At 35.4% G+C, this 27,368-nt stretch overlaps 1 protein-coding gene and 1 non-coding gene across 11 annotated transcripts in view; both read right to left on the bottom strand.

The window, feature by feature from the left end:
- The window catches only part of STXBP5L (syntaxin binding protein 5L), a 361,520-nt gene that overhangs the window by 284,145 nt on the left and 50,007 nt on the right, over nt 1-27,368 (bottom strand). For all 10 annotated transcript variants that reach the window (XM_040484630.1, XM_040484628.1, XM_040484632.1 and 7 more), the window contains exons 4-5: nt 15,821-15,902; nt 11,616-11,716 (exon numbers count right to left, since the gene is read on the bottom strand). In XM_040484630.1, coding sequence (XP_040340564.1) covers nt 11,616-11,716; nt 15,821-15,902 — 183 coding nt within the window. The remainder of the gene's footprint in view (nt 1-11,615; nt 11,717-15,820; nt 15,903-27,368) is intronic.
- Nucleotides 15,516-15,625, bottom strand: LOC121036600 (U6 spliceosomal RNA). The gene has a single exon (XR_005793413.1). It is a non-coding gene; the product is annotated as a U6 spliceosomal RNA (small nuclear RNA).

Raw genomic sequence — 27,368 nt, 5'->3', positions numbered from 1 at the left:
ATAAATAAATAAATAAATAAATAAATAAATAAATAAATAAATAAATAAATAAGAAGAGTGAAAAATAGACTGTCACACTGGGGAGTCCACACAGGGAAGAGGAATGCCTATAATATTTGGCTTTGAAAGTGAGAGAGAACAAATCTCGTGAATTCTTACAACCAGTGAGACTTAAAGCCTAGAAATTTTTTAGTCAGTAGTCTCCACTCTGTGAGGCCCAGAGGCATCAGGAAATGAAGTCACTGCCCTTAAAGAGACAGCCCAAGAAACATCTAGTGGAAATACAGTGTGGATGCAGCAGTTTGAAAAATGCCAGGGGCAGACAGGAAGGAGAGTTATTTACTCATCTCAGAAAATGGCTTGGAGAGGCAGGGATCATGGAAGATACCTCCAGTAACAAAGGAGCTGGCAGCCAACACTTCCTTCCCCAGCTCTAACACCCCCCCACCCCCGCAAAAACACATGGCCACTTGCAGGAACCAGCATGGTGCCTACACTAGCTATCTAACCTGCTTACACCAAGCCCCATCTACCTGCACTTCAGCTGATGTGTCTTTCCCACTTTCCTTAGTTCCAGTGCTGCAAGACTCCTCCCCTAGAAGTCCTGCAAAAACCCCACCAAGTCCCCATCTCCTGACCTGCACATTTTGTGGAACCTCAGTTCTAGTGGCAGCAGCAGGCCTCATTTCACAAGACCTGTGCACACTTTTTTAAAATGTACCCCACCTGGCTGGGGATAAAACACTGCCCACAACAGGCAAAGAGAACCTCTATAGATGACTGGTATGAAGGATAAAAGCCAGGACTCAACGGCAAGGCACACACAATGCACATAAGAGATACCCCTGAAGTGACAGGTCTTAGGCAACATAGGAGCCCACACTACAGGGCACTATAAGACTTCTTCTTCATAAAGCCAATACTTTCAAGAACAGGAGATATAGCTGACTTTTCTAATACACAGGAACAGACACAGACAGTTAGACAAAATGAGGAGATAGAAGAAGAACAAAACAAATGAAAGAACAGAACAAAACAACAGAAAGAGACCTAAACAAAATGGATACAGGTACTATGCCAGAGAGAGAATTTAAAGTAATGATCATAAAGGTACTCACTGGACTTGAGAAAAGAGTGGTGGACATCAGTTAGACCCTTAACAAAGAGATAAAAAAGAACCAATCAGAGATAAAAGAACACAATAAATGAAATTAAAAATATACTTGATGGAATAAATAGCAGGCTAGAGGAAGCAAAGGAATGAATTAATGACCTGGAAGACAGAGTAATGGAAAGTAATAAAGCTGAACAAGGGAGACAAAAAAGAATTATGTAAAATAAGAACAGACTTAGGAAGCTCAACAACTCTAACAAGCATGGTAACATTCGCATTATAGGGATCTCAGAAGGACAGAGTGAAAAAGAAATATTTATTGGAAGAAATAATAGCTAAAAACTTCCCTAATCTGGGGAAGGAAACAGAAATCCAGATCCAAGAGGCACAGAGATTCCCCCAATAAAATTAATCCAAGGAAACAGTTTTTTAAACTAAAGAAAGCAGCAAGAGAAAAGGAGAGTTACATACTTAAAAGGTTACCAGCAGATTTTTCAGCAGAAACTCTGCAGGCCAGATGAGAATGGCATGATATATTCAAAGTGCTAAAAGGAAAAAATCTGCAGCCAAGAATCCTCTATCCAGAAAGGCTATCATTCAAAATAAAAGGAGAGATAAAGTGTTTCTCAAACAAACAAAAACTAAAGGAATTCATGACTACTAAACCAGTCCTACAAAAATATTAAAGGGAACCCTTTGAATAGAAAGGAAACAACATCAGTGAGAGTATAAAAAGGTGGAAGCACAGAATTGGTAAAAAAAAAAAAAAAAAATAGTAAGTATATCTGTAAAAATCAGTCAAGGAATTCAAGAAATGAAAGGGTATAAAATATGACACCATATACCTAAGTACATGGGTAGGAGAGGAGTAAAGAATGGATTCAAAGTTTAGTGACCATCAACTTAACGTAGGCTGCTATATCAAGAAAATGTTATATACAAACCTAATAGTAACCACAAATCAAAACCACTAATAGATATGCAAAGAATAAAGAGAAAGGAATACAAGTATGTCAGTAAAGGAAGCCAACAATCTATGAAAGAGATCAAGAGAAGAAAGGATCAGAGGAAAACTACAAAAACAATGACAAAACCGGTAACAAAATGACAATAAATACATATCTATCAGTAATTACTTTGAATGAAAATGGACCAAATGCTTCAATCAAAAGACAGAGTATATAAAAAAAAAAAAAAAAGACAGGGTGACAGAGTATATAAAAAAAAACAAGACCCATCTATTTGCTGCCTATAAGAGATTCATTTCAGACCTAAAGATACCTGCAGATTGAAAGTGAAGGGATGGAGAAATATCTATCATACAAATGGATGTCAAAAGTAAGCTAGAGTAGCAATACTTATATCAGACAAAATTGACTTTAAAACAAAGACTGTAACAAGAGACAAAAGAACACGGTACAATATACAGGGGACAATGCAACAAGAAGATATACACTGGTAAGTATTTATGGGCCCAACAAGACAGTATTCAAATACATAAAACAGTTAATAACAAAATAAAGGAACTAATCAATATTAATACAATAGTAGGGAACATTAACATCCCACTTACATTAATGGATATATCATCCAAACCAAAAATCAGTAAGGAAACAGTGCTTGAATGACACATTGGACCAAACGTATTTAACAGATATATTCAGAACATTCCATCCTAAAACAGCAGAAAACACATTCTTTTCAGGTGCACATGGAGTATTCTCTAGAAGAAATCACATATTAGCCCACAAAACAAGCCTCAACAAATTCAAGAAAATTGAAGTCATAACCTGCATCTTTTCTGACCACAATGCTATGAAACTAGAAGTCAACCACAAGAAAAAATTGAAAATAACAAAAATACATAGAGGTTAAATAACATGGTACTAAACAATAAATGGGTCAACCAGGAAATAAAAGAATAAAACAGTACATGGAAACAAATGAAAATGAAAGTACTATAATCCAAAACCTAATGCAGCAAAAATAATTCTAAGAGGAAAATTAATAGCAATACAGCAATACAGAAGCAAGAAAAATCTAAAAGAAAAAAAAAAAAAACCTAACCTTACACCTAAAGGAGCTAGAAAAAGAACAACCAACAAAACCCAAACCTGCAGAAAGAAGGATATAATAAAAAATTAGAGGAGAAATAAATGAGATAGAAACTTCAGAAAATCAATAGAACAGATTAATGAAACCAAGAGCTGACCCTTTGAAAAGATAAACAAAATTCATAAACCTCTAGCCATATTCAAAAAAAATAGAGAAAGGACTGAAATAGATAAAATCAGAAATGGAAGAGGAGTAATAAGAATGAACACTACAGAAATACAAACTATTGTTAAGACAATACTATGAAAAAAATATAGGGGCGCCTGGGTGGCTCAGTCGGTTGAGCGGCCGACTTCGGCTCAGGTCATGATCTCACGGTCCGTGAGTTCAAGCCCCGCGTCGGGCTCTGTGCTGACAGCTCCGAGCCTGGAGCCTGTTTCAGATTCTGTGTCTCCCTCTCTCTGACCCTCCCCCGTTCATGCTCTGTCTCTCTCTGTCTCAAAAATAAATAAACGTTAAAAATAAAAAAATATACATCAACAAATTGGACAACCTAGAAGAAATGGTTAAAGTACTAGAAACATATAACCTCCCAAAGGTAAAGCTAGAAGAAACAGAAAATTTGAACAAACTGATTAGAAGCAAAGAAATGGAACCAGTAACCCAAAAACTCCAAACAAACAAAAGGATCAGATGGCTTCACAGGCCATTTGTATCAAACATTTAAAGATGAGTTAATACCTATTCTCAAACTATTCCAAAAAATAAAAAAGGAAAAACCTCCAAATTGAGGCTAACATTACTCTGATATCAAAGCCAGATAAAGATATAATAAAAAAAGAGAACTACCGGCCAATAACTCTGATGAACACGGATGCAAAAAATCTCAATAAAATACCAGCAAACCCAATCCAACAGTACATTAAAAGAATCACTCAACACAATCAAGTGGGATTTATTCCTGAGTTAAAGGGTGGTTCAATAATCACAAATCAATCAATAAGAGAAAGGATAAAAACTATATGATCATTTCAATATATGAAGAAAAGCATTTGACAAAGTACAACATTCACTCATGATAAAAATCCTCAACAAAGCAGATCTAGAGGGAACATACCTCAACAAAATAAAGGCCTTATATGAAAGGCCAACATCATTATCCAACAACATACTCAATAGGGAAAAACTGAGAGCTTTTCCCCTAAGATCAGGAACAAGACAAGGATGTCCACTCGCATCCAAATTGGTAAGGAAGAAGTATTTCAGAGGACATGATACTATATAATAGAAAAACCTAGACACTAGTGTCTCACTAGACACTAATAGAAACAGCAAAAGACAACTAGAACTGATAAATGAATTCAGTAAAGTTGTAGGATATAAAATCAATGTACAGAAATCTTTTGCATTTCTATACACTAATAATGAAGCAGCAGAAAGAAAAATTAAGAAAAAATCTCAATTACAACTGCACCAAAAATAAATAAATAAATAAATAAATAAATAAATAAATAAATAAATAAATAAAATAAAATATCAGGAATAAACTTAACCAAAATGAAAGACCTGTACTCTGAAAACTATAAAACACTAATGAAAGAAATCGAAGAAGACACAAATAGAAAGATACTCATGCTTATGAATTAGAAGAATATTGATAAAATGACTATACTACCCAAAGCAATCTATACATTTAATGTAATCTATATCAAAATACCAACAGTATCTTTCACAGAGCTAGAACAAATAATAGTAAAATTTGTACAGAACCACAAAAGAACTGAAAAGGACAAAGAAATCTTGAAAGAAAACCAAAACCGGATGTATCACAATTACAGACTTCAACTTATATAACAAAACTGTAGTAATCAAAACAGTGTGGTACTGGCACAAAAACAGACACACAGATCAATGGAACAGAATAGAAAGCACAGAAATAAACCCACGATTATATGGTCAAATAATCTTCAAAAAGGCAGCAAAGTATATACAATGGGGAAAAAGTCTCTTCAACAAGTGGTACTGGGAAAACTGGACAGCTACATGCAAAAAAAATAAAACTGGGCCACTTTCTTACACCATGCACAAAATAAACTCAAATGGATTAAAGACCTAAACTTGAGACAGGAAATCATAAAAATCCCAGAAGAGAAAACAGTCAGTAATTTCTTTGACAATGGCCTTAGCAACATTTTTCTAGATATTCTCCTGAGGCAAGGGTAATAAAAGCAAAAATAAACTACTGGAACTTTGTCAAAATAAAATGCTTCTGCAGAGTGAAGGAAACAATCAACACAACTAAAAAACTAAAACAATAACCTATGTAATGGGAGAAGATATTTGCAAATGACATATCCAATAAAAGGTATTTAAAACATAAAAACTTCATATAACTCGACATCCAAAAACAAATAATCCAGTTTAAAAATGGGCACAATTTATGAATAGACGTTTCTCCAAGAAGACATACAGAGGGCCAACAGACACATGAAAAGATGCTCAACATCACTCATCAACAGGGAATTACAAATCAAAACCACAATGAGATATCACCTCACACCTGTCAGAATGGCTAAAACGAACAACACAAAAAACAAAAGGTGTTGGCGAGGATGTAGAGAAAGGGGAACCCTTTTGCACTAGTTAGTGGAAATGCAAACTGATACAGCCTTTGTGAAAAATGGTATGAAGATTCCTCAAAAAGTTAAAAATAGAACTATCCAGAGATTCAGCAATTACATTACTAGGTTTTTACCCAAAGGACACAAAAATACTAATTCATAAAGGATACATGCACCCCCAGGTTTTTCCAGCATTATCCACAACAGCCTAATTATGGAAACAGCCCAAGTGTCCACTGACCAATGAATGGATGTGGTAATATATATACATACAATCGAATATTTCTCAGCCATAAAAAAAGAATGAAATCATGCCATTTGCAACGACATGGATGGAGTAAGAGAATATTATGGTAAGTGAAATAAGTCAGAGGAAGACAAATACCATGTGATTTCACTCAAATGTGAAATTTAAGAAACAAATAAAGGGCACCTGGGTGGTGCAGTCAGTTGAGCATCCAATTCTTGATTTTGGCTCAGGTCATGATCTCACGGTTCATGGAATTGGGCCCTGCATTGTGCTCTGTGCTGAAAACATGGAGCCTGCTTGGGGGATTCTCTCTTGCTCTCCCTCTCTCTCTCTCTGCCCTTACCTTACTCATGCTCTCACTCTCTGTCTCATAATAAATAAGTAAACATTTTTTTAAAAAGAAACAAAAGAAATGCACAAAAGGAAAAAAAAGAGAAAGACAAACTAAGAAATAGATTCTTAACCATAGATAACTGATGATTACCAGAAGGGAGGTAGGAAGGGGGATGGTTGAAATAGAAGATGGGTATTAAGGAGTGCACTTGTCATGATGAACACTTGGTAATGTATGCTATTGCTGAATCACTATATTGTACACCTAAAACTAATATTACACTATATGCTAACTATCCTGGAATTTTAAAAAAAAATGTTTATGACTAAACCTAACAAAAATGTGGAAGACCTCCTCCAAGAATTTATAAATGTTATTTAGAGAAATCAAAGAAGACCTAAGGAAATGGAGGGATATAATATATGCCACTGTTCATCAACTGAATGAATCAATGTTGTCATTGTCCATGACAATGAACCAATATTGTCATCCCCCATCTTCGTGGAATATGTTAGTTCTCCCCAAACTAATCTACAAATTCAAAATAATTCTTTTTTTTTTTCTTATTTATTGTGTATCTGGAGGTTTGAACCTCTTAATCTCATTTACTTATTTGGCCCATCCCTGCCCTTCCCTGGCAACCACTAGTTTGTTCTTTGTATTTATGAGTCTATTTCTGTTTTGTTTTCTCTTTTAGACTTCATATGTAAGTGATATCATATTGTATTTGTCTGACTTATTTTTATTTAGCATAACACCCTCTAGGTCCATCCATGCTATCACAAATGGTAAGAGTTCTTTCTTTTCATGGCTGAGCAATATTCTAGTGTGTGTGTGTGTGTGTGTGTGTGTGTGTGTGTGTGTGTGTGTGTGTTTCATAACTCGGCTATTATAAATGTTACAGTGAATATAAGGATCCATATATCTTTTCAGATCAGTACGTCAAATCAAAATATCAGGAAATCTGTCTGTGGAATTTGACAAGCTATTTCTAAAATTTAAGTGGAAATAAAAAAGTTAAATTTAAGCAAGTGAATTAAAGTAGAATGGTTAATCAAACTGAAGAATATTCACTAAGTTGAATACTACATAACAGTGAAAGTAATAAACTATAGCTACATGCAACCTGGCTGAAATTACAAATATAACATTGAGCAAAAGAAGCTATACATAAACAACTGTATACGTATGGTATCACATTTATAACTTCCCAAAGAACAGGCAAACTAATCTGTAGTGTTTGAAATCAGGATAGTATTATACCTGGGGTTAGTGATTGAAAGATAAAACGGAGTGGGGGGGGGGGTAGTTTCCACAGTTATAGTAATTTTATGTTTCTTGATTTTTGTGTTTGTTACATGGGTATAAAATTATTTCATGTGTACACTTAATATTTACATAGTTTATTTTTTTTAATGTAGCTTTTTAAAATGTTCATTTATTTATTTTGAGAGAGAGAGCACATGCTCACACACACAAGTGGGGGAGAGGCAGAGAGAGAGAGAGAGAGAAAGAGAGAATCCCAAGCAGGCTCCATGCTATCAGTGCAGAACCCAACATGGGGCTCAATCCCACCAACCATGAGATCATGACCTGAGTCAAAATCAAGAGTGGGATGCTTAACCCACTGAGCCATGCAGGCGCCCCAATATGTGTGTTTGTTTAAAGATTTTATTTTTAAATAATCTCTACACCCAACAGGGGGCTCGAACCCACAACACTGAGATCAAGAGTCACATGCTTCACCAGCTGAGCCAGCGAGGCACCCCTACACAGTTCCTTGATTTGGTAACATTTACACACATACCAAAAGAGTAAGTAAAATAAAATAGAATAAGGAAGCTTTTTATGTACTAATAAGGAATAATCTTTAGAATAAATTATAAAGAGAGTGAAAAAAGTACAAAAGTGTAAAACATGCTATAATTTGTGTAACAAAAATATATATTTTCATATTTGCTTATATATACATAAGGAAGAAAATTATGTTACGTGTATTTGCCTATATATGTACATAATGAAACTCTGGAAAGATATAATAAATTAATAAGTAACATTGCTTGCCTCTACTGAGGGGAACTAAATGTCCAAGGAAGAGGAGTGGAAGAAAGATCCTTCATTGTATATACAACTTACATCTTTTGAATGTTAAACCAGCTAAATATGAATTATTCAAGAAAATTCTTAAATAAACAGAATTCAAATTACCTTTATAATGCAATACTACCTTTCAAATTGGGGGTACAAACTTCCCCAAAAGCCAACTCTGATGGATCAAGTTTGCTAGATATTTCATAAATTATAGGGTTCTTAAAATATTACTTCCCTGCAACTTAGCTAATATTCCTTAGAAGTACTCTGATGATATTAATTATCAGAACACCACAGATAGAAAAAATAAACTCTGATATAAGTATACATAATTTAACATCTTTATGTCATAGTCTACCTATTGAATTTTACTTGAGAACCATATAAAACAATTCTATGCTTTACCCAACTTTGTACAATTTATGATCAGTGATAGCAAGGACTAAAATATAAATGACTTATTTTACTCATTTTCAGATCATGCATCACAGAGATCAAAACAGTTGCTCTTCCATATTTAGCTTTAAAATCAGATTTTAAGGGAATCCAAGGATAATTCCCCAGAAGCAGCTGAAATATCTAAACCTATTTCTCAACAGTTACTGCCTCAAAGATTTTTAAGACCAAAGGTTGAAGTTGCCCTAATAAAAAAAATAACCAGGGGCGCCTGGGTGGCGCAGTCGGTTAAGCGTCCGACTTCAGCCAGGTCACGATCTCGCGGTCCGTGAGTTCGAGCCCCGCGTCGGGCTCTGGGCTGATGGCTCAAAGCCTGGAGCCTGCTTCCGATTCTGTGTCTCCCTCTCTCTCTGCCCCTCCCCCGTTCATGCTCTGTCTCTCTCTGTCCCAAAAATAAATAAACGTTGAAAAAAAAATTAAAAAAAAAATAACCTAAAATTTATAGCATAAAATATATAAATTAAATATATATTTGGCATAAGCATAAGAATATATAGAAATTTACATAGTGAAATGACTAATTTAAGAAGGTTTAGAGTTCCAAAAAGTGCTTGATTAAATTCTCCTTTACAGACTTAAGGCTTCTATTTATCATAAGTTTAAAAATATTTCCCCCCTATACAAGAGAATGTGATAGTTAATGATTATTTCAAGTCAAGATAATTTATTTTCAAATTCAAGATGATGAATTTATCTTTGTCAACCACATAGATATTACATTTTTGTCAGCATTAAAATAAGCAGTACCTATACAATTCCTATGATTTAAACTTATCCAAAACCTGCCGGCTTGCTCTTTTAAGTTGCTAACAGTTAAATGTACTTCAGTTGAGATAATAAAAGTATAATTGGAAATCATCACCATCATTTCTTTCCCCCACTCCACAAAGGGCCATGAAAGGAGCCAGAACATTTCCTTCAACATTCCAACTGTAAGGGGGGAAAGCCTATTCTGTCCATCTACACAGAAGTGTAGGGCCAGATCTACTCAGTCCATTCAAAAAACAAACAAACAAAATCTTACAAACAGTGAAAGAGAAAAAATCAGTGTGTCAATATCTGAGTACATGATATTTTTAGTGGTAAAAAACAGGAATAGTATAACAACTCTTGACTGATCTTTAAATTTTTCAATATCCTGAAACTTCTGTTGTATTAGTTTAAAATTTAAGATAATATAACCAAAATTAGATCTAAATAAATTCTATCTAGTTTTAGCAAACATCTAAAATATATATTCTCTCCTCTCAAAATATACTAAGTATAATAAAAATTTCCATTGATGCCAAATCCTAAAATACTGTAGAAATAATACTCATGAATATTACTCAGAATATTGAGGATTAATTATTTAAATAGTATAGTATGCACCCAAACAGAAAAAGAAAAAGCTTCAGGTAAAAAAAAAAAAAAAAAAAAAAAAAAAGAATGTCTGCATAACTGCCATCCTATTTTCTCACATAACTATAAAAACAGATTCATTTCATTAAGCTCTGCCCATATAGTGATGATTACATATTAAAGTATTACTATTCAACAATGTAAGTACTATCTTGAGTTCTCAGCAATGACTGCCTGCCTCCATTATTCACCTACCTCAATTTGAACAGTACTTGCTAATCTGTGTAAATTTACTTCTCAGGGGTTTCTTTTCCTTTCATTAACATCAAATTTTCCTGTGAAGGCCCTTCTCATTCAATGCAAAGAGTTAGATTGTTTTCCAAATAATAAACAAATATCAGGTTATTTTATAGTTAAATTACAGAGAGATAAAGAAATACAAATTTTACTTTATCTCCAGGTGGATTATCAATTGAGTAGATGTGAATTATGTTCTAGGACTAATTGAATACAACATTAGAAACATTAAAATTTGGTAGTTAGATATAAAACCTATTAATTTTTCCCATTTCCATTCAATTTTCTCTTTCTCATTATTAATATTTCATTCTAAAATGAGGGAATCTAAATTCTTTTTTTTTTTTTTTCAACGTTTATTTATTTTTGGGACAGAGAGAGACAGAGCATGAACGGGGGAGGGGCAGAGAGAGAGGGAGACACAGAATCGGAAGCAGGCTCCAGGCTCTGAGCCATCAGCCCAGAGCCCGACGCGGGGCTCAAACTCACAGACCGTGAGATCGTGACCTGGCTGAAGTCGGACGCTTAACCGACTGCGCCACCCAGGCGCCCCGAGGGAATCTAAATTCTGATCAAATTGTCATTTTTGAAAACATTTAGCTTGAATGTGTAGTACTGCTCAACAAATATTTTTGGAATCTAAAACTTTCTCCTGCTATTTTTTTCATGTAAAAATATTTAAACAAAAGACTGAAAATGTAAGACACAATTGCCATGATCAAAAGGTATAAAAATACATTTAGTATTTACTTGACTTTCAAATTTTAGGGCATTTTCAGCACCCTGGCCTAGGGGAAAGAACACATCATTGTTGTAGTGCCAGTTTACAGTGAGAATAAAAATGTTAGGAGTTCCCCATTAGTAGATGATTAAATCTATATCAGTTATGAATTTTCTATGAAATAAACTATAAAAACAAGGCTAACATTAAGTTATTTCTAGATATTAAGATTATGAAAAAAATAGTCTTTCAAGGTTAACCTTGAAACCTAACCTTCCTTCTCAGGAAATACTTTTTTCATACATTAAGAAATTGTTTAACTCAAACATTCTTACCGTTCTCGATTAAATTTAAGAGAATGAAGAATAGCTGGCCTTTTTTGTCTAAGGTTCCACAAATGAAGTGTATCATCTGAACTCGCACTAACCAAGGCACCCTGAAACAAAAAGAAGACAAAGTAAGTCAGTGACTTTGTTTTTTGTTAGGCAAAACCAACAAGCTGATTTGCTATATTTTACACTACTTTAAGAGTTACTTGTATCTATATAACCTAGAAATGTAAAGAAAACTATTGTACATACTTCAATCAGGAGGGCTAAGAATGCTGAATAGAAGAAGCAAGTGAACTACTGCTAGTCAGGATGACTAGCTCAAGGAATATGCATTTGCCACTGGAGAGAAATAATTATTGTAGCATCGTTATGGATATTAAAAATTTTTTGTAGGGGCACCTGGGTGGCTCAATCAGGTAAGTGTCCGACTCTTGATTTTGGCTCAGGTCATGATCTTGCAGTCATGGGATTGAGCCCCACATCAGGCTCTGTGCTGACAGTGCAGAGCCTACTTGGGATTCTCTCTCTCCTTCTCTTTCTGCTCCTCTCCTGCTCATGCTCTCTCTCTCTCAAAGTAAATAAACACTAAAAAAACCTTAGAAAAAATTTTTTTATATTTTCTTTGGGAAAAACTAGGTTTAATTTTCTCACTTCTACTATTTGCATACATACTATGTAGCTTTCCAGAAAAGAAAATATCCAACCAAGTTTTAAAATTGCAATCTGGTCATATTTTATATTTTATATTTATATTTTATTCACCATTTGTAAAGATTCTCTGTACAGTTGTAAATTATATATATTTTCTAAAAAGTACATGTGGTATAATTTATTTTCAAGAATTAACTGGTTTCAAGAAGCTTCATCTGTGATAAAAGAAAACACCTTTAATAAAAGAAAACATTTCTCCAATTATAATTCAGTATAACTACAAAAATAATACAAAGATTTTTTTACATTATGTCCAAATACAAATAAATTATATTTCAAATACACTAGTATGTTTTCTACCTTTTAATATGGCAGATACCATAAGGGCAGATAACTAGCTGCCATGTATGATTTCATGGATATGTATGCTTAAACTATTTACGTGAGCTAGGAACATCTTAAACTATGTCAGAAGTTTTACCATTATAGGTTTCCCAGCTGAAAATGCCAGATCTTGCAGAATCATCATACCCTGAGATATCTAAAATTCTTTTCATATTTTCCAAAGTACTCTGTTACAAGTAACCTTTCATAGTTTATAATATCAACTGCAGATATCAATATGATTATCCCATTTAGATGATCAGATTAACTATAATGAAATTCCCAGAATTTATTTCTTCATTAGGGATTAAAAAAGAGAAGATAGAAATTGTTATAGAAGAACATTTAGATTCCTAAGACAAAAATGCTCATGTATCCTATCATGCTTCTCCTCATATTGTATACCTGTGATTTCAGGCTCAAAGAATAGCTTTTAAAACATCAATCATAATCCAAGAGTATATCCATTAAAATATGTTTAAAATGTATATAATTTGCACATTTATATATTAGTATATAAATACACATGATTAAAAGTATACACTCATATATATATTTTTAACATGAACCCATAATTACATTCCATGCAATAAAATGTACTGTATACAGGCCTTGAGGATTTTTATGTTTGTTTGCTTGTTTTATGTATAAACTGTCCCCAAATGTTTCTTATATACAAACTGGAATGTTACTAGGATTGCTTGCCAGTGTTGATAGGCTAATTTTTTAGATATAGGATGTTGATCTCCTTTCTAAGGACAATGGAAATTCACTTAGACTAGGGTAGGGATAGAACATGATACGTGAAATTAATAAAAATTCTATAAATAGTTATGTGCTATACAAAAGATACAATATGCCAAAGGCAATGGAATTAAAATAAAGCAACATATGTTCAACATCAGTATAATAGCCAAATAAATCTAAGAAGGAAGTCATAGAATTATTAATTCTATGACAAAAATAGGAAACAATTTATCATTTTGGAGGGACATGAACAGTACCACTGAGCATAACACCACCAATAAAGATTATAAGACACATAAGAAAGTAAGCACATCAGCAGGTGTCTAGGACTTATTTATAAAAGCAAAGTGAATCTGTAAGAAGCACAAGTAATAAAAATTTGTGAAAAGATTAAAAACAAATAAAAACACCAGCCATGAGGTCAGACTAGGAAGTTTGGAAAAGGTAAAAGAGCTGAGTGTAAGATGGATCAGGGTGACTAGTTCTGGTTAGATGATGGAAACTGAAGGATGTTAAAGGCTTTCTTTTTACTTAGTTATACAGCACAGAAGTAAACCTAAGGATTTCAAGATGATTCTCAGAGGATCAAAATGAGAGAAAATCACCTAGAAACAAGTTATACCTGCTAGTGAACAGCCATGCAGAAGGCAAAAGGCTGAGATCACTCTACTAAGAGTTACAGAGTAACATTGAGACTTCAAAAAGTTTGGCATTCTAAATACTAATGACAAGTATTATAATAAAATGTTTTTAAAAAATTTTCCCTTTTCTTCTTTATCTCCCTCTCTCATTGTGGTATCCCATAGTAAATATGACTATAAGGTAAAATATGCTAGGTTTGTCAATCTTCTGAGAAAGATTTTAAACCAAAAGAAGTAAAGGGTGGACATTTGCCAACATCACAAATTTTTCATGCCTTAACTATCTCTGATACAAAGCTCTATGAACCATTTTTCCCACGTTTATGATTATAAAATTTTTAGAAAAAATATAGGTAGATATATGGAGATAGTGAATAAAATCATCATTCATGTCATAAGGAAACAATCAGCAATAATTCATTTTCTTTTTCTCAAGGCACTGAGTTCAGTCTGCTATGTGCCTAAATTCAGTACAGCACAAATGCTTTTTTTTATTATTATTATTATTTTGAGAGAGAGAAAGAAAGCACATGCATGAGTGGGGAAGAGGCAGAGAGAGAAGGAGAGAGAAAATCCCAAGCAGGCTCCATGCTCAGCATGGAGTCGGATGCAGGGTTCAATCTCACAACCACCAGATCAGAACCTGAGAAGATATCAAGAGTTGGACACTTAGGGGCGCCTGGGTGGCTCAGCCAGTTAGGCATCTGACTTTGGCTCAGGTCATGATCTCACGGTTTGTGAGTTCAAACCCACAAGGGGCTCTGTGCTGGTGGCTTGGAGCCTGGAGCCTGCTTCAGATTCTGTGTCTCCTCTCTCTGCCCCTCCCATGCTCGTGCTCTATGTCCCTCAATAATGAATAAACGTTAAAAAAATTAATTAAAAAAAAAAAGAGTTGGACGCTTAACCGACTGAGCCACCCAGGCACCCCAGTATGGCACAAATCCTTAAAGCATTTTTGCATTGACTGGCTCACTTAATTGAACACAGGTCTAGAAAACTCAATGACCCACTTAAAATATGAATAAAAATATGAGTCCAGAAGGCTTTAAGAAGTCTTCAACTAATGAAAGATCTGCAACCTTTCTGAGCTTTATAATTAATTACATACTTTGTCTTTAGGAGGCTCTTTATCACCATAGGTCTATAAAAACAGGGATGGAGTAGGGAGTCAATTGTCATAATACCTATGGATATACAAATAAATACAAATGCATACATATACCAACAAATATGTATAAATATATAGATAGCAGAACCCATAGGTAAATAACTGAAAGGATTATTTCATGAAAGATAAAGGCAAAACATGAAGTTAGTGCTGGATTATAAAATTTAAGTTGGCATGCAGAAAAAAATTTAGTGATCAAGGAAGCAATTGGTTTTAATAAGTTTAAAAAAATTAAATAATCTGTAAATTATGCTGAATAACAATAACATTCTTCTGGTACGACCTTTTTCCTTTACAATCTAATAAATTGACAAATACTAAAATAGTCTTTTACAAATTTGCATGTCATCTTTGCACAGGGGCCATGCTAATCTTTCTCTGTATCATTCCAGTTTTAGTATGTGTGCTGCCAAAGTGAGCACTGAAATATTCTTTTTTAAAAAATGTGACCATGAATAATATTTCACACATATATATCTTTAAGCATTTAGAATATACAAAACATAACATATTTAAATAAAAATAATATATTTTTATATATCATAATATTAAAAAGATCACATCAACTAATGCAGTGCATATGTGTATGCCTCTGTGATAGTCAAGAAAATCCTTACCTCATTGATCAAGAACTGGAGCTGCAGGACTGCTGCACCACTTTCATGTTGGCAATAACAATCAACTCCAGGTCTCCCGAGTCTAATATAATAAATGTCAAGGATTCTAAGATTTCACTTAGTACTAGTATTAATTAGTAAAGAAAAAACTAACTTACTTAGCATCTAATGTTTTGCTTTTAAGTTATCCTGATTTTTGTAAATAAAGAGTCAAAATATCTTAGTTGATGCAAATAACATTATGTAACACAGGACAACAAAATGGCCAAATAGGACATCTCTTGCACAAATGCCCTTCTTGACAACAACTTGGCATCCATGCACAGACAAAAGTGCCTTCCTGGGAGCTTCCAGATCCATATAGGAGGCTGCAAAACCCCAGTGCAGTCCAAGAATGAAAAGAGTTGTTTTGAGAAGGCAGGCTTACTCCAGGCAACTGATTTACTGACTGTAGTCTCAACTACAGAAATACAAATAGCTCTGCACCCCCCCTCAGAACTCAGCTACAGCCCCCATTCAACTTGGGGTCACCAGAATTTGCTATATGCCAAGAGACCTGGAAGAGTCACTCCTACCCAAATCAGGTGGTAGTCATACAGACCTTACATCAGTTGTGAACTGGAAGTGGTCTTTGAACCAGCTCTAGCTCCTCTTGGGTACAGTGCAGGAGCCACTGGAAGTAAGCCCACCAAATTCAAGCAGACCATAGATTCTTAAACAACCTTGTAACTAGGCTCTAGACCTTCTCAGCCACAGTCTAGGAACAATCTTGCTGGCACAGTGACCCTGTTGGAGACACTCTTGTCTGTACCCCTAGAGATCCTGAAAGGGATCTATCTTCCTCACAGCAACAGTCTGACAGTCGGCCAGCAGTCCTGAGGGTCCAGGGTCCCAGTGGAGGATACTACCATCTATGCATCTGAAGATCTGGAAAGAGCCCTATATTCTACTCTGGGCCCCTTCCAGCCACAGTCCACAAGTAGGCCTGCTGGCAAGAGGTCCAGGCTGTAGTCACTCTCATCTGTCCTCCCAATGATCCTAAAAGGGCCTATACATGATCCCAGCCTCCTCACGGTCACAGCCAGCCAACAATCCTGAAGGTCCAGGGTCCCAGTGGGAAACATTCTTACCTGCAATCCTGATAACTCTGAAAGGGCCCTATATTCTGTTCCAACCCCTCCAACTGCAGCCTGTGAATAGTCCTGCTGCCACAGGGACCTGACAGGAGACACCTCCAGCCTCAATCCATGAGCTGTCCTACAGGCACAGGGGCTTGGTAAGAGCTACAACTGTACTCCAAAAGATCCTGAAAGGTCCCTATACTCAACTTGAGCTCCTTAAGCCATGATCAGGGACCAATTCAGCCTATTCAGTGACCTGGAGGGAGACATGCCCATCTCTGTCCACAGAGCCAGTCTGAGAATCCTAATCTTTCTTGTGGATTGTAAAACAGCCCTGAGGCTCAGTTCCAGCACCTCTTAGGTACAGTCTAGGGTCAATCCTGCCTAACTAGGGAGCCATCAAGTAAGGAGGCAGCAGTTCTCCCAGGGATCTGATGGGAGCCACACCCACCATCTACCTGATAATAAGCCCACTGTCTATTTACCTGATAACAGGAGCCACACGTGAAGCCTTGTCCAGTACCACCCTACTAACAAAGTACTACAGGCAGTAGTATGCACCCAGGGACCAGAAATGATCCACACTGGCCTAAGCCCTGGTAACAAGCCCAACCACAGACTCTACCGCAGATCCAGTGACAGCCTTGTAACCAGCTCCAACCCAGCACAACTGTGATTCTAGAAGTAATACTATCAGTCCAAGGAACAGACAAGAGAAGGCCTTTACCTTCCATTCTATAAAAACTGAAAGAGGCATTTGCTCCTACAAATGCACAGACACCAATGCAAGGCAACATAGATCATGAAGAATTAAATATATATGACACCACCAAAGAGCACTGATAGCACTCCAGTAACAGACCCCCCAAAAATGGAAATCTATGATTTACCCAGAAAAGAATTCAAAATAATCATCTTTTTAAAAAGTGAATGAAAATGCAAAAGGAACACAACTAAACAAAATCAGAAAAACAATTCATGAACAAAATACATTTAATAAACAGAAACTATAAAAAAAGAACCAAACAGAAATCCTAGAGCTCAAGAATACAATGCCAGAAATGAAAAATTTAGAACATAACTTCAATAACAGGACTGATCACACAAAAGGATTAGCAAACTCAAAGATAAATCATCTGAAATTAGAAGAACAAAAAAAGAGTGAAGAAAGTCTAAGTAAATTATGGGATACCATCAAGCAAGTTGGTATTTGTATCATGAGAGTCCCAGAGAAGGAAGAGAAAGAAGCAGAGAGATTATTTAAGGAAAATAGCTGAAAACTTCTCAAACTGTGGAAAAGACGTAGATATCCAGGTACAGGAAGTTCAAAGGAACTCATGGGGCACTTGGGTGGCTCAGTCAGTTAAGCATCTGACTTCAGTTCAGGTCATGATCTCACAGTTTGTGAGTTCAAGTTGCATGTCAGGCACCATGCTGACACCTCAGAGCCTGCAGCCTGCTTCAAATTCTGTGTCTCCCACTCTCTCTGCCCTCCCGTGCTTGCATTCTGTCTCTCAAAAATAAACAAATATTTTTTAAAAAAAATTTTTTTAAGGAGCCCAAGCAAGATCAACCCAGAAATTACTCAGAAAAATTATAATCAAACGTTTAAAGTCAAAGACAAGGAGATAATTTTGAAAGCAACAATAGAAAAGCAACTTGTCACATACAAAGGAGCTCACCTAAGTCTATCAGTAGATTTCTCTGCAGAAATCTTGCAGGCCAGGAGGTAGTGGGATATTATATTCAAAGTAGTGACAGAAAAAAATCTGCCAACCAAGAATACTACACCCAGCCAAACAGTCCTTCAGAAATGAAGGAACAATAAAGACATTCCCAAACAAACAATGGCTAAGGGAGTTCATTACCATTAAACTTGCTGTTAATAAAACATGAAAGGGGATTCAAGCTGAAATGAAAGGACATTATGTAACAACATAAAAACATAAAAGTATAAAACTCACTATAAAGAGTAAATACATAAATTCAGAATACCCTAGTATTTTAATGGTGGTATATAAATCACTTTTATCTCTATTACAAAAACTAAGGATAATATTTAAAGAACTGTAGCTACAATAATTTGTTAATGGATGTACAATATATAAAGATGTAAAATGTGACAATTCCATAAATTGTTGGGGGAGGTGAAATAAAAGTGTAGAGTTTTTGTACATGATTGAAAGTGAGCTGTTATCAGCTTAGACTATTATATCTCTAAGATGTTTTATATAAGCCTTATAGTAACCAAAAAGAAAAAAAAATCTATAGTTGTTACATAAAAGATAAAATGAAAGGAATTAAAGTACATAAAAATATATATATATATATAAATAACACAAATTAAGAGAGAAAAAAAGAACAAAGGAACAAAGGAATTAAAAATTCAGAAAATAATTTTTAAAATGGCAATATCAAGTACTTACCTATCTATTATTTAAGTGTAAATAAACGAATTCTCCAATCAAAAGACACAAAGTGCCTAAATGGATAAGAAACAAGATCCAATGATATGTGGTCTGCAAAAGACTCTCTTTAGCTTTACAGATATACATAGGCTGAAATTGAAAGGATGATAAAGGACATTCCATGCAAATGGTAACCCAAAATATACTGATGTCAGATAAAACAGACTTTTAGTAAAAATCAGTGGCAAAAGGAAAAAGTCACAATATAGTAATAAAGGGGTCAATTCATCAAGAGGATATAACAGTTATAAATATGTATGTACCATCACCGAAGCACCTAAATATTTAAAGCAAATATTATCAGAACTGGAGGGTAAAATAGAAGGGAACACAATAATAATAAGGCACTTAAACACCCCACTTTCAACATTAGAGAAATCATCCACACAGAATTAAGAAGGAAATAGTGGACCTAAATAACACTACAGCCCAAATGGACCTGACAGACATATAAAGAACATTACATTCAAGAGACCGGAATACACATCTTTTTTCAAGGGCGTACAAAACATTCTCCAGGATATATCATATGTTGGAACACAAAGCAAGAATATTGAAACAATTTATAGTACCTTTTCTGACCACAGTGGTATTACACTAAAAATCAGTAACAGGAGGAAAGCTGAAAAATTCACTAAAATAGAATTTAAACAATGCAAAATTGTAGGGTGCCTGGGTGGCTGTCAGTAAGCATCTGATTCTTGATTTCAGCTCAGGTCATGATCTCATGGTTTGTGGGTTTGAACCCCACATTGGGCTCTGTACCACCTAGGATTTTCTCTCTCTCTCCCTCTCTACCCCTTCCCTGCTCTCTGCCTCAAAATAAATAAATAAACTTAAAAATTTTTTAAAGAAAGAAAAACACACAAACAATCCTGAACAACCAATGGATAAGAGAAGAAACCAAAAGGAAAATCATAAAGTATCTTGAGACAAATGTAAATGAAAATAAGACACACCAAAACTTATGGGAGGTAGGAAAAGCAGTTTTACAAGGAAAGTTTATAGCCACAAATGCCTAAATTAAGAAAAAAGAAAGATCTCAAATAAACAACCATTTTACACCAAAAGGAATTAGAAAAAGAACAAACTAAGCCTGAATTAACAGGGAAAAAAAGGAAATTACAAAAATCAGGGAGGAAATAACTGAAATAAAGATTACAGAGATTTTTTATTTTTTTATTGAAAAAAATCAATAAAACTAAGAGCCATGTTTATTTTTGGAGGGATAAACAAAATAAGCCTTTAGCTAGATCAATCAAGAAAAAAAGAGGAAAATAAACTTATAAATGAAAGAGAAGACATTACACGTGACCCCACAGAAATACAAAGAATCATAAGAAACTACTATGAACAACTATATATCAACAAATTGGATAACCCAAAAGCAATGGATAAATTCCTAGAAACATGAAACCTACCAAGAATAAGTAATGAAGAAACAGAAAATCTAAACAGACTAACAATGGCTACAGAGATTGAAGCAATAATCAAAACCTCCCACGAAAAGAAAGCCCAGGACCAGATGGTTCCACAGAACATTTAAAGAATTAATGCCAATCGTTTTCAAAGTCTTCTAAAAAAAATTAAGAGGAGACAACACCCTCAAACTTAGTTTACAAGGTCAACCTTACTCTGATACCAAATCCAGAAAAGGACAGTACAGGAAATGAAAATTATAGGCCAATATCCCTGATGAATATAGATGCAAAAATTCTCTCCAAAATATTAGCAAACCAATTCCACAGCATACAAAATGAATCAGACACCAAGACTAAGTAGGATTAATCACTGAGATGCAAGGACGGTCCAACATACATAAGTAAACAAAATAATACACCACATTAACAAATGAAAGATAAAAATCATATAATTCTCTAGAAGATGAAGAAAAAAACATTTGACAAAATTCAACATGCTTTCATGAAAAAAAAAAACCTCCCAATAAATTGGGTATAGAAAGAAGATACCTTAATATAATAAAGGCCATATACCACAAGCCCACAGCTAACATCATACTTGGTGAAAGAAGTTGGAAGCTTTTCCTCTAAAATCAAGAGGGGAAACCTTGGGTGGCTTAGTCAGTTAAGTGACCAACTCTTGATTTTGGCTCAAATCATTATGGCATGGTTTGTGAGTTCGACCCCCACATCCAGCTCTGCACTGACCGTGTGGAGCCTTCCTGGGATTCTCTCTCTCTCCCTTGCTCTCTGCCTTTCCGATGCATTCTCTCATTCTCTTTCTCCCCCTCTCTCAAAATAAATAAATAAACTTTAAAAAATAAAAATAAATAAAATCAAGAGAACAACAGTGCCCACTCTCATGACACCCATTCAACATAGTACTAGAAGTCCTAGGAAAAGCAATAAGATAAGAAAAAGAAATAAAAGACATCTAAATCATAAAGGAAGGAGTAAAATTATCTCTGTGGATGACATAAAATTATATGTAGAAAAACCTAAAGATAATACCAAAAAATGTTAGAATAAACGAATTTAGTAAAGTTGCAGGATATAAAATCAGCATACAGAAATCAGTTTCTCCTTTCTATACATTAACAACAAAAGATCAGAAAGAGTAATAAAGAAAACAAAAACTTCTTACAGTAATAGAAAAACACACATGAACAACAACAACAATAAAATACTTAGGAATACATTTAAAGAAGGAGGTGAAAGATTTGTAAAATAAAAAATTTAAGATAATGATGAAAGAAATTGAAGAAGACACAAATAGAAAGATATCCTGTGTTCATGAACTGGAAGAATTAATACTGTTAAAATGTCCATACTACCCAAAGCTATCCATAGATTTGTTGTAATTCCTATCAAAATTCCAGTTTTCGCAGAAATAGAAAAAAAAATCCTAAAATTTTTATGGAACCACAAAAGAACCAAGTAACCAAAGTACTCCTAAGAAACAAACCTAAAGCTGGAGGTATCACACTTCCTGATTTCAAACTGTATTAGAAAGCTATAGTAACCAAAACAGTATGATTCTAGCATAAAAACAGACACATACCAGTGAAACAGAATCAAGAGCCCAGAAATAAGTCCACACATATACAGTCAACTGATATTTGACAAAGGAGCCTAGAAAACACAATAGGGAAAAGACAGGTTCTTCAATAAATGGTATTGGGTGTTCTCTGTACAGAAATGGATATTCACATGTGAAAAAAAATGAAACTGAACCCCTATCTCACATCATTCAGAAATAGTAACATGAAATGTATTAAAGGCTTAAATATAAAACCTAAACACCCCCCCAAAAAAAATACTGCAAGAAAACAGAGGCAAAAATCTCCTTTACGTTGATATTGGCAATTTTGCTTATGACACCAAAAGCACAAGTAACAAAAATAAATATAAACAAATGGGACTACATCAAACTAAAAAGCTACTATATAGCAAAACAAACAACAGAATGAAGAAGCAATATGTATAATGGAAGAAAATATTTGCAACCATGTATCAGATAAGAGGTTAATATCCAAAATGTATAAGGAATGCATAAAAATCAAAAGCAAAATTTTTTAAAAATTGGACAGAAGACCTGAACAGACATTTTCACAAAGACATACAAATGGTCAATAGGTAAAAAGAAAATTCCCAACCTCAATAATCACCAGGGAAATGTAAGAGCTATTACCTCATACCTGTCAGAATGGCTGTCATTAAAAAGAGATAAGAGAGGCTGGAAAGGTGGCAAAGTAGGAGAACCCTAAGTTCACCTTTTTGTCCCATGAATATATAACACTCCAGAGATAACTCCATATAACGAGATAATAACCCAGAAAACAATATGGGCAGAACAAACTCCAAAACTAACTGTAGTAGAAAGGAGGCCACATCAAAGAGGTAGGAAGAGCAGCGATGTGGTAGGGAGCTAAACAGACCATAGGCTGTCCAAGGGGGGAGACAGCATCAGAAACAGAGAAGGGAGAGAAACAGACTATCACACTGGGAAGCCCACATGAGGAAGACGAATCCCCATGACATTTGGCTTTGAAAACTAGAGTGAGTGGCCAAATTTTGTGAGTGCTGACAACCAGCATGACTTAAAACCTGGAATTTAAAAAATAAGCTTCTCAGTTCTGGGAGAGCCCAGAGGCAATCAGAAGCTGTCTCTGCTTTTAAAGAGACAGCACTACAAAAAGCCCACAGAGATATAGCACAGAAGCAGCAATTTAATAAACATCTCAGGCAGACTGGAGGAAGAGTTATTTACTAATCTCAGAGCATGTCTGGAGGGGCAGGGTTCACTGAGGGACTTCTCCAGGAACAAAGGAGCTGGCAGGTGCCATTTTCTTCCCCCACCAGCATGAACACATAGCCATCAGCGGGAACCAACACAGGCCCAACACTCACTACCTAACTTGTGTATGCCAACCCTAGACCCTCAGACCTCAGTGGATCCACCCTTTCCAGTCACACTTTCCTCAATCACAGCATTATGGCTCCCCTCCCAGAGAAGACCAGCACAAACGTTGCCAACACCTTGTTTCCTGACCTGCATGCTTTGTGGGCCTTGGTCCCAGGGCAACAGTGGGGCCCCTCCTGCAGAAGATCTCTATGCACCATGTTAAAATTGCAGGCCCCACTCATGTGCTCTGCAGCTTTGCATCAGCCTTCCTGGGTTCTAGCAACTGTAATAGGTCTTTTTACAAACAGACTGGCTCACACCTTGTTAAAACAGCATGCCCCACCCTAGCTGTCCCAGATACAGCATGTCCCCTCTCACCAGGGTGCACCCTCCAATATACTCTTGGCTAGAGTCAATTCAAAATGGGCTATGAGCCTGGCAGTATGCAAGCAACCCCAACACGGCCGGCACCACTCTAGAGTGACTTCTGCCATGGGGTGAAGGGAAGATAACCACAGACCAGTCAGATGGTGGCCATAGCAGTGGGCTGGGGGCAGACAGTTGGTCTGATTGCAGGCCCCACCTACCAATGAAAGCTTCTCAAGGGATAACAGAGGGAAAGTGCCCTACAGTTTGCTGCTACTGCATCTCTGGCAAACAAATAGTCTTACTAAAGTCAAACCCAAGGCAGCCCCAGAGAATGGCCCCTAACACTACAGGGACCTAACACTGACCAAAACAGGCAAAGAGAGCCATTGAAGATGACTGGAATGGAGGAAAAAGCAGCCAAGAAACAACATCAGGGCACAAGCAATATGCAGAGGAAACAAACCTGAAGCACTAGGTTCTGGTGAACAGGGGATACTGCAGCGCAGGGCACTACAGGACCTTTTCTTCTTTGGGCCATTAATTTAAAGAGAGGGGACATATCTGACTTTCCTAGCATAGAAAGCCTGACTAAATAAGTTAGACAGAAAGAAAAGACAGAGGAATATGCAAATGAAAGCACAGAGCAAAACCACAGCAAAAGACTTAAGCAAAATTGATATAAGTAATATGCTGGATAGAGAATTTAAAGTTGTGATCACAAAGATATTCACTGAACTTAAGGAAAGAAGGGATATCAGTGAGACAGTTAACAAAGAGATAAAAAAAGAACCAATCAGAAATGAAGAATACAATAAATGAAATAAAAATTTTCATTTTGATGGAATAAATAGCAGGTAGAGGAAGCAGAGGAATGAACTAATGACCTGGAAAACATTGTGATGGAAAGTAATAGAGCTGAGCAAGGGAGACACAAAAGAATTATGTCAAATGAGAATAGACTTAGGGAACTCAGCAACTCCATCAAGCATAATAATATTTATATTATAGGTATCCCAGAAGAAGGACAGAGGGCAAAGGGAGCAGAAAATTATTGGAAGAAATAATAGCTGAAAACTTCCCTAATCTGGGGAAGAAAACAGAAATCCAGATCCCAGAGGCACAGAAATCCCTCAACAAAATCAAACCAAGGAGGTCCACACCAAGACACATAGCAATTAAAATGGCAAAAAGTAGTGATAAAGAAAAAATTTTAATAAGCATCAAGAAGATCATTACATAAAATGGAAATCTCATAAGGCTACCACAGAAGTTTTTCAGCAGAAATTCTGCAGGCCAGAAGGGAATGGTATGATATGTTCAAAGTGTTGAAAGAAAAAATCTACAACCAAGAACACTCTATCCAGAAAGGCTATTATTTGGGATACAAGGAGAGATAATGAGTTTCTAAGACAAAAGCTAAAGGAGTTCATGACCATTAAAGCAGACCTGCAAGGAATGTTAAGGGGAACTCTATGAGTGGAAAGGAAAGACCATAACTAAGAGTAAGAAAAGTAGGAAGCACAACGCAGTACAAAAAAAAGTGTATCAGCAAAAATCAGTCAAAGAACTCACAAAATTAAAGGATGTAAGTTATGACATCATATGTAAAATGTGGAGGAGGGGAGTAAAGAATGGGTTCAAACTTAAGCAACCATCAACTTAATATAAACTAGTACATGCAGAAGATGATATATGAAAATCTAATGGTAACCACAAATCAAAACCACTAATAGATATGCAAAAAGTAAAGACATAGGAATTCAAGTATATCATGAAAGAAAGCCAGCAAACCATGAAACAAGACAGCAAGGAGAAAAAAGGAACATAGAAGAACTACAAAAACAACCATAAAACAAATAATAAAATGGCAATGAAAACATACCTACCAACAATTATTTTGAATGTAAATGGACTAAACATTCCAATCAGAACACAGAGTGATGGAGTGGATAAAAAAACAAGACCGAACCCATACACTGCCCACAAGAGACTCTTTTCAGACCTAAAGACACCTGCAGGTTGAAATTGAGGGGATGGAAAACAATTTATCATGCAAATTCGATGCCAAAAGAAAGCAGGGGTAGCAATACTTATCTCAGACAAAAATGACTTGAAAAAAAAAAAGACTCTAACAAGAGAAAAAGAACACATATAATCATAAAGGGGACAATCCACCAAAAGGTATAACAATTGTAAATATTGTGCACTCAACATAGGAGCACCCAAATACACAAGAGAGTTGATAAGAAAAATAAAGGAACTAATCAATAGTAATACAATAGTAGTAGAGGACTTTAACATCCCACCTACATCAATCGATAGACCATCCAAATAGAAAATCAATGAGGAAACAGTGGCTTTGAGTGACACATTAGACCAGATAGATTTAACATATCTATTGAGAACATTCCATTATAAAACAGCAGAAAAAAACACATTCTTTTCAAGTGCACATGGAACAGTCTCCAGAAGAGACCACACATTAGCCCACACAACAAGCCTCAACAAATTCAAGAAGATCAAAGTCATACCATGCATCTTTTCTACCAACACTATAAAACTAGCAGTCAACCACAAGAAAAAAACTAGAAAAACAAAAAATACATAGAGGTTAAATAGCATGCTACTAAACAATGAATGGGGCAACCAGGAAATACATGACGAAATAAAAGAATACATGAAAACAAATGAAAATGAAATTACAACAACCCAAAACCTTTGGGAGGCAGAAAAAGTGGTTCTAAGATGGAAATTCATAGCAATACAGGCTACCCCAAGACAAGAAAAATGTTAAATAAACAATCTAAACTTACACACCCAAAGGAGCTAGAAAAAGAAGAAAAACCAATACCCAAAACCAGCAGAAGGAAAGATTTAATGAAAAATTAGAGCAGAAATAAATGATATGCAAACAAAAGAAACAATAGAACAGATCAATGAAACCAAAAGCTAGTTCTTTGAAAAGATAAACAATATAAACCTGTAGGCAGACTCACGAGAGAGAGAGAGAGAGAGACAGAGACAGAGAGAGACAGAGAGAGCTCAAATGAAATCAGAAAGAGGAGTAATAAGAACCAACACCACAGAAATACAAACTATTGTAAGAGACTATTACAAAAAATTATACGTCAACAAATTCAACAACCTAGAAGAAATGTATAAATTCCTAGAAACATATAACCTCCCAAAGATGAAGCTGGAAGAAATAGAAAATTTGAACAGACC

The sequence above is a fragment of the Herpailurus yagouaroundi genome, unplaced genomic scaffold (assembly GCF_014898765.1).
Source record: "Herpailurus yagouaroundi ecotype Mexico unplaced genomic scaffold, PumYag 162, whole genome shotgun sequence".
Classification (NCBI taxonomy): domain Eukaryota; kingdom Metazoa; phylum Chordata; class Mammalia; order Carnivora; family Felidae; genus Herpailurus; species Herpailurus yagouaroundi.
This window is presented reverse-complemented; position numbering and strand designations above follow the sequence as displayed.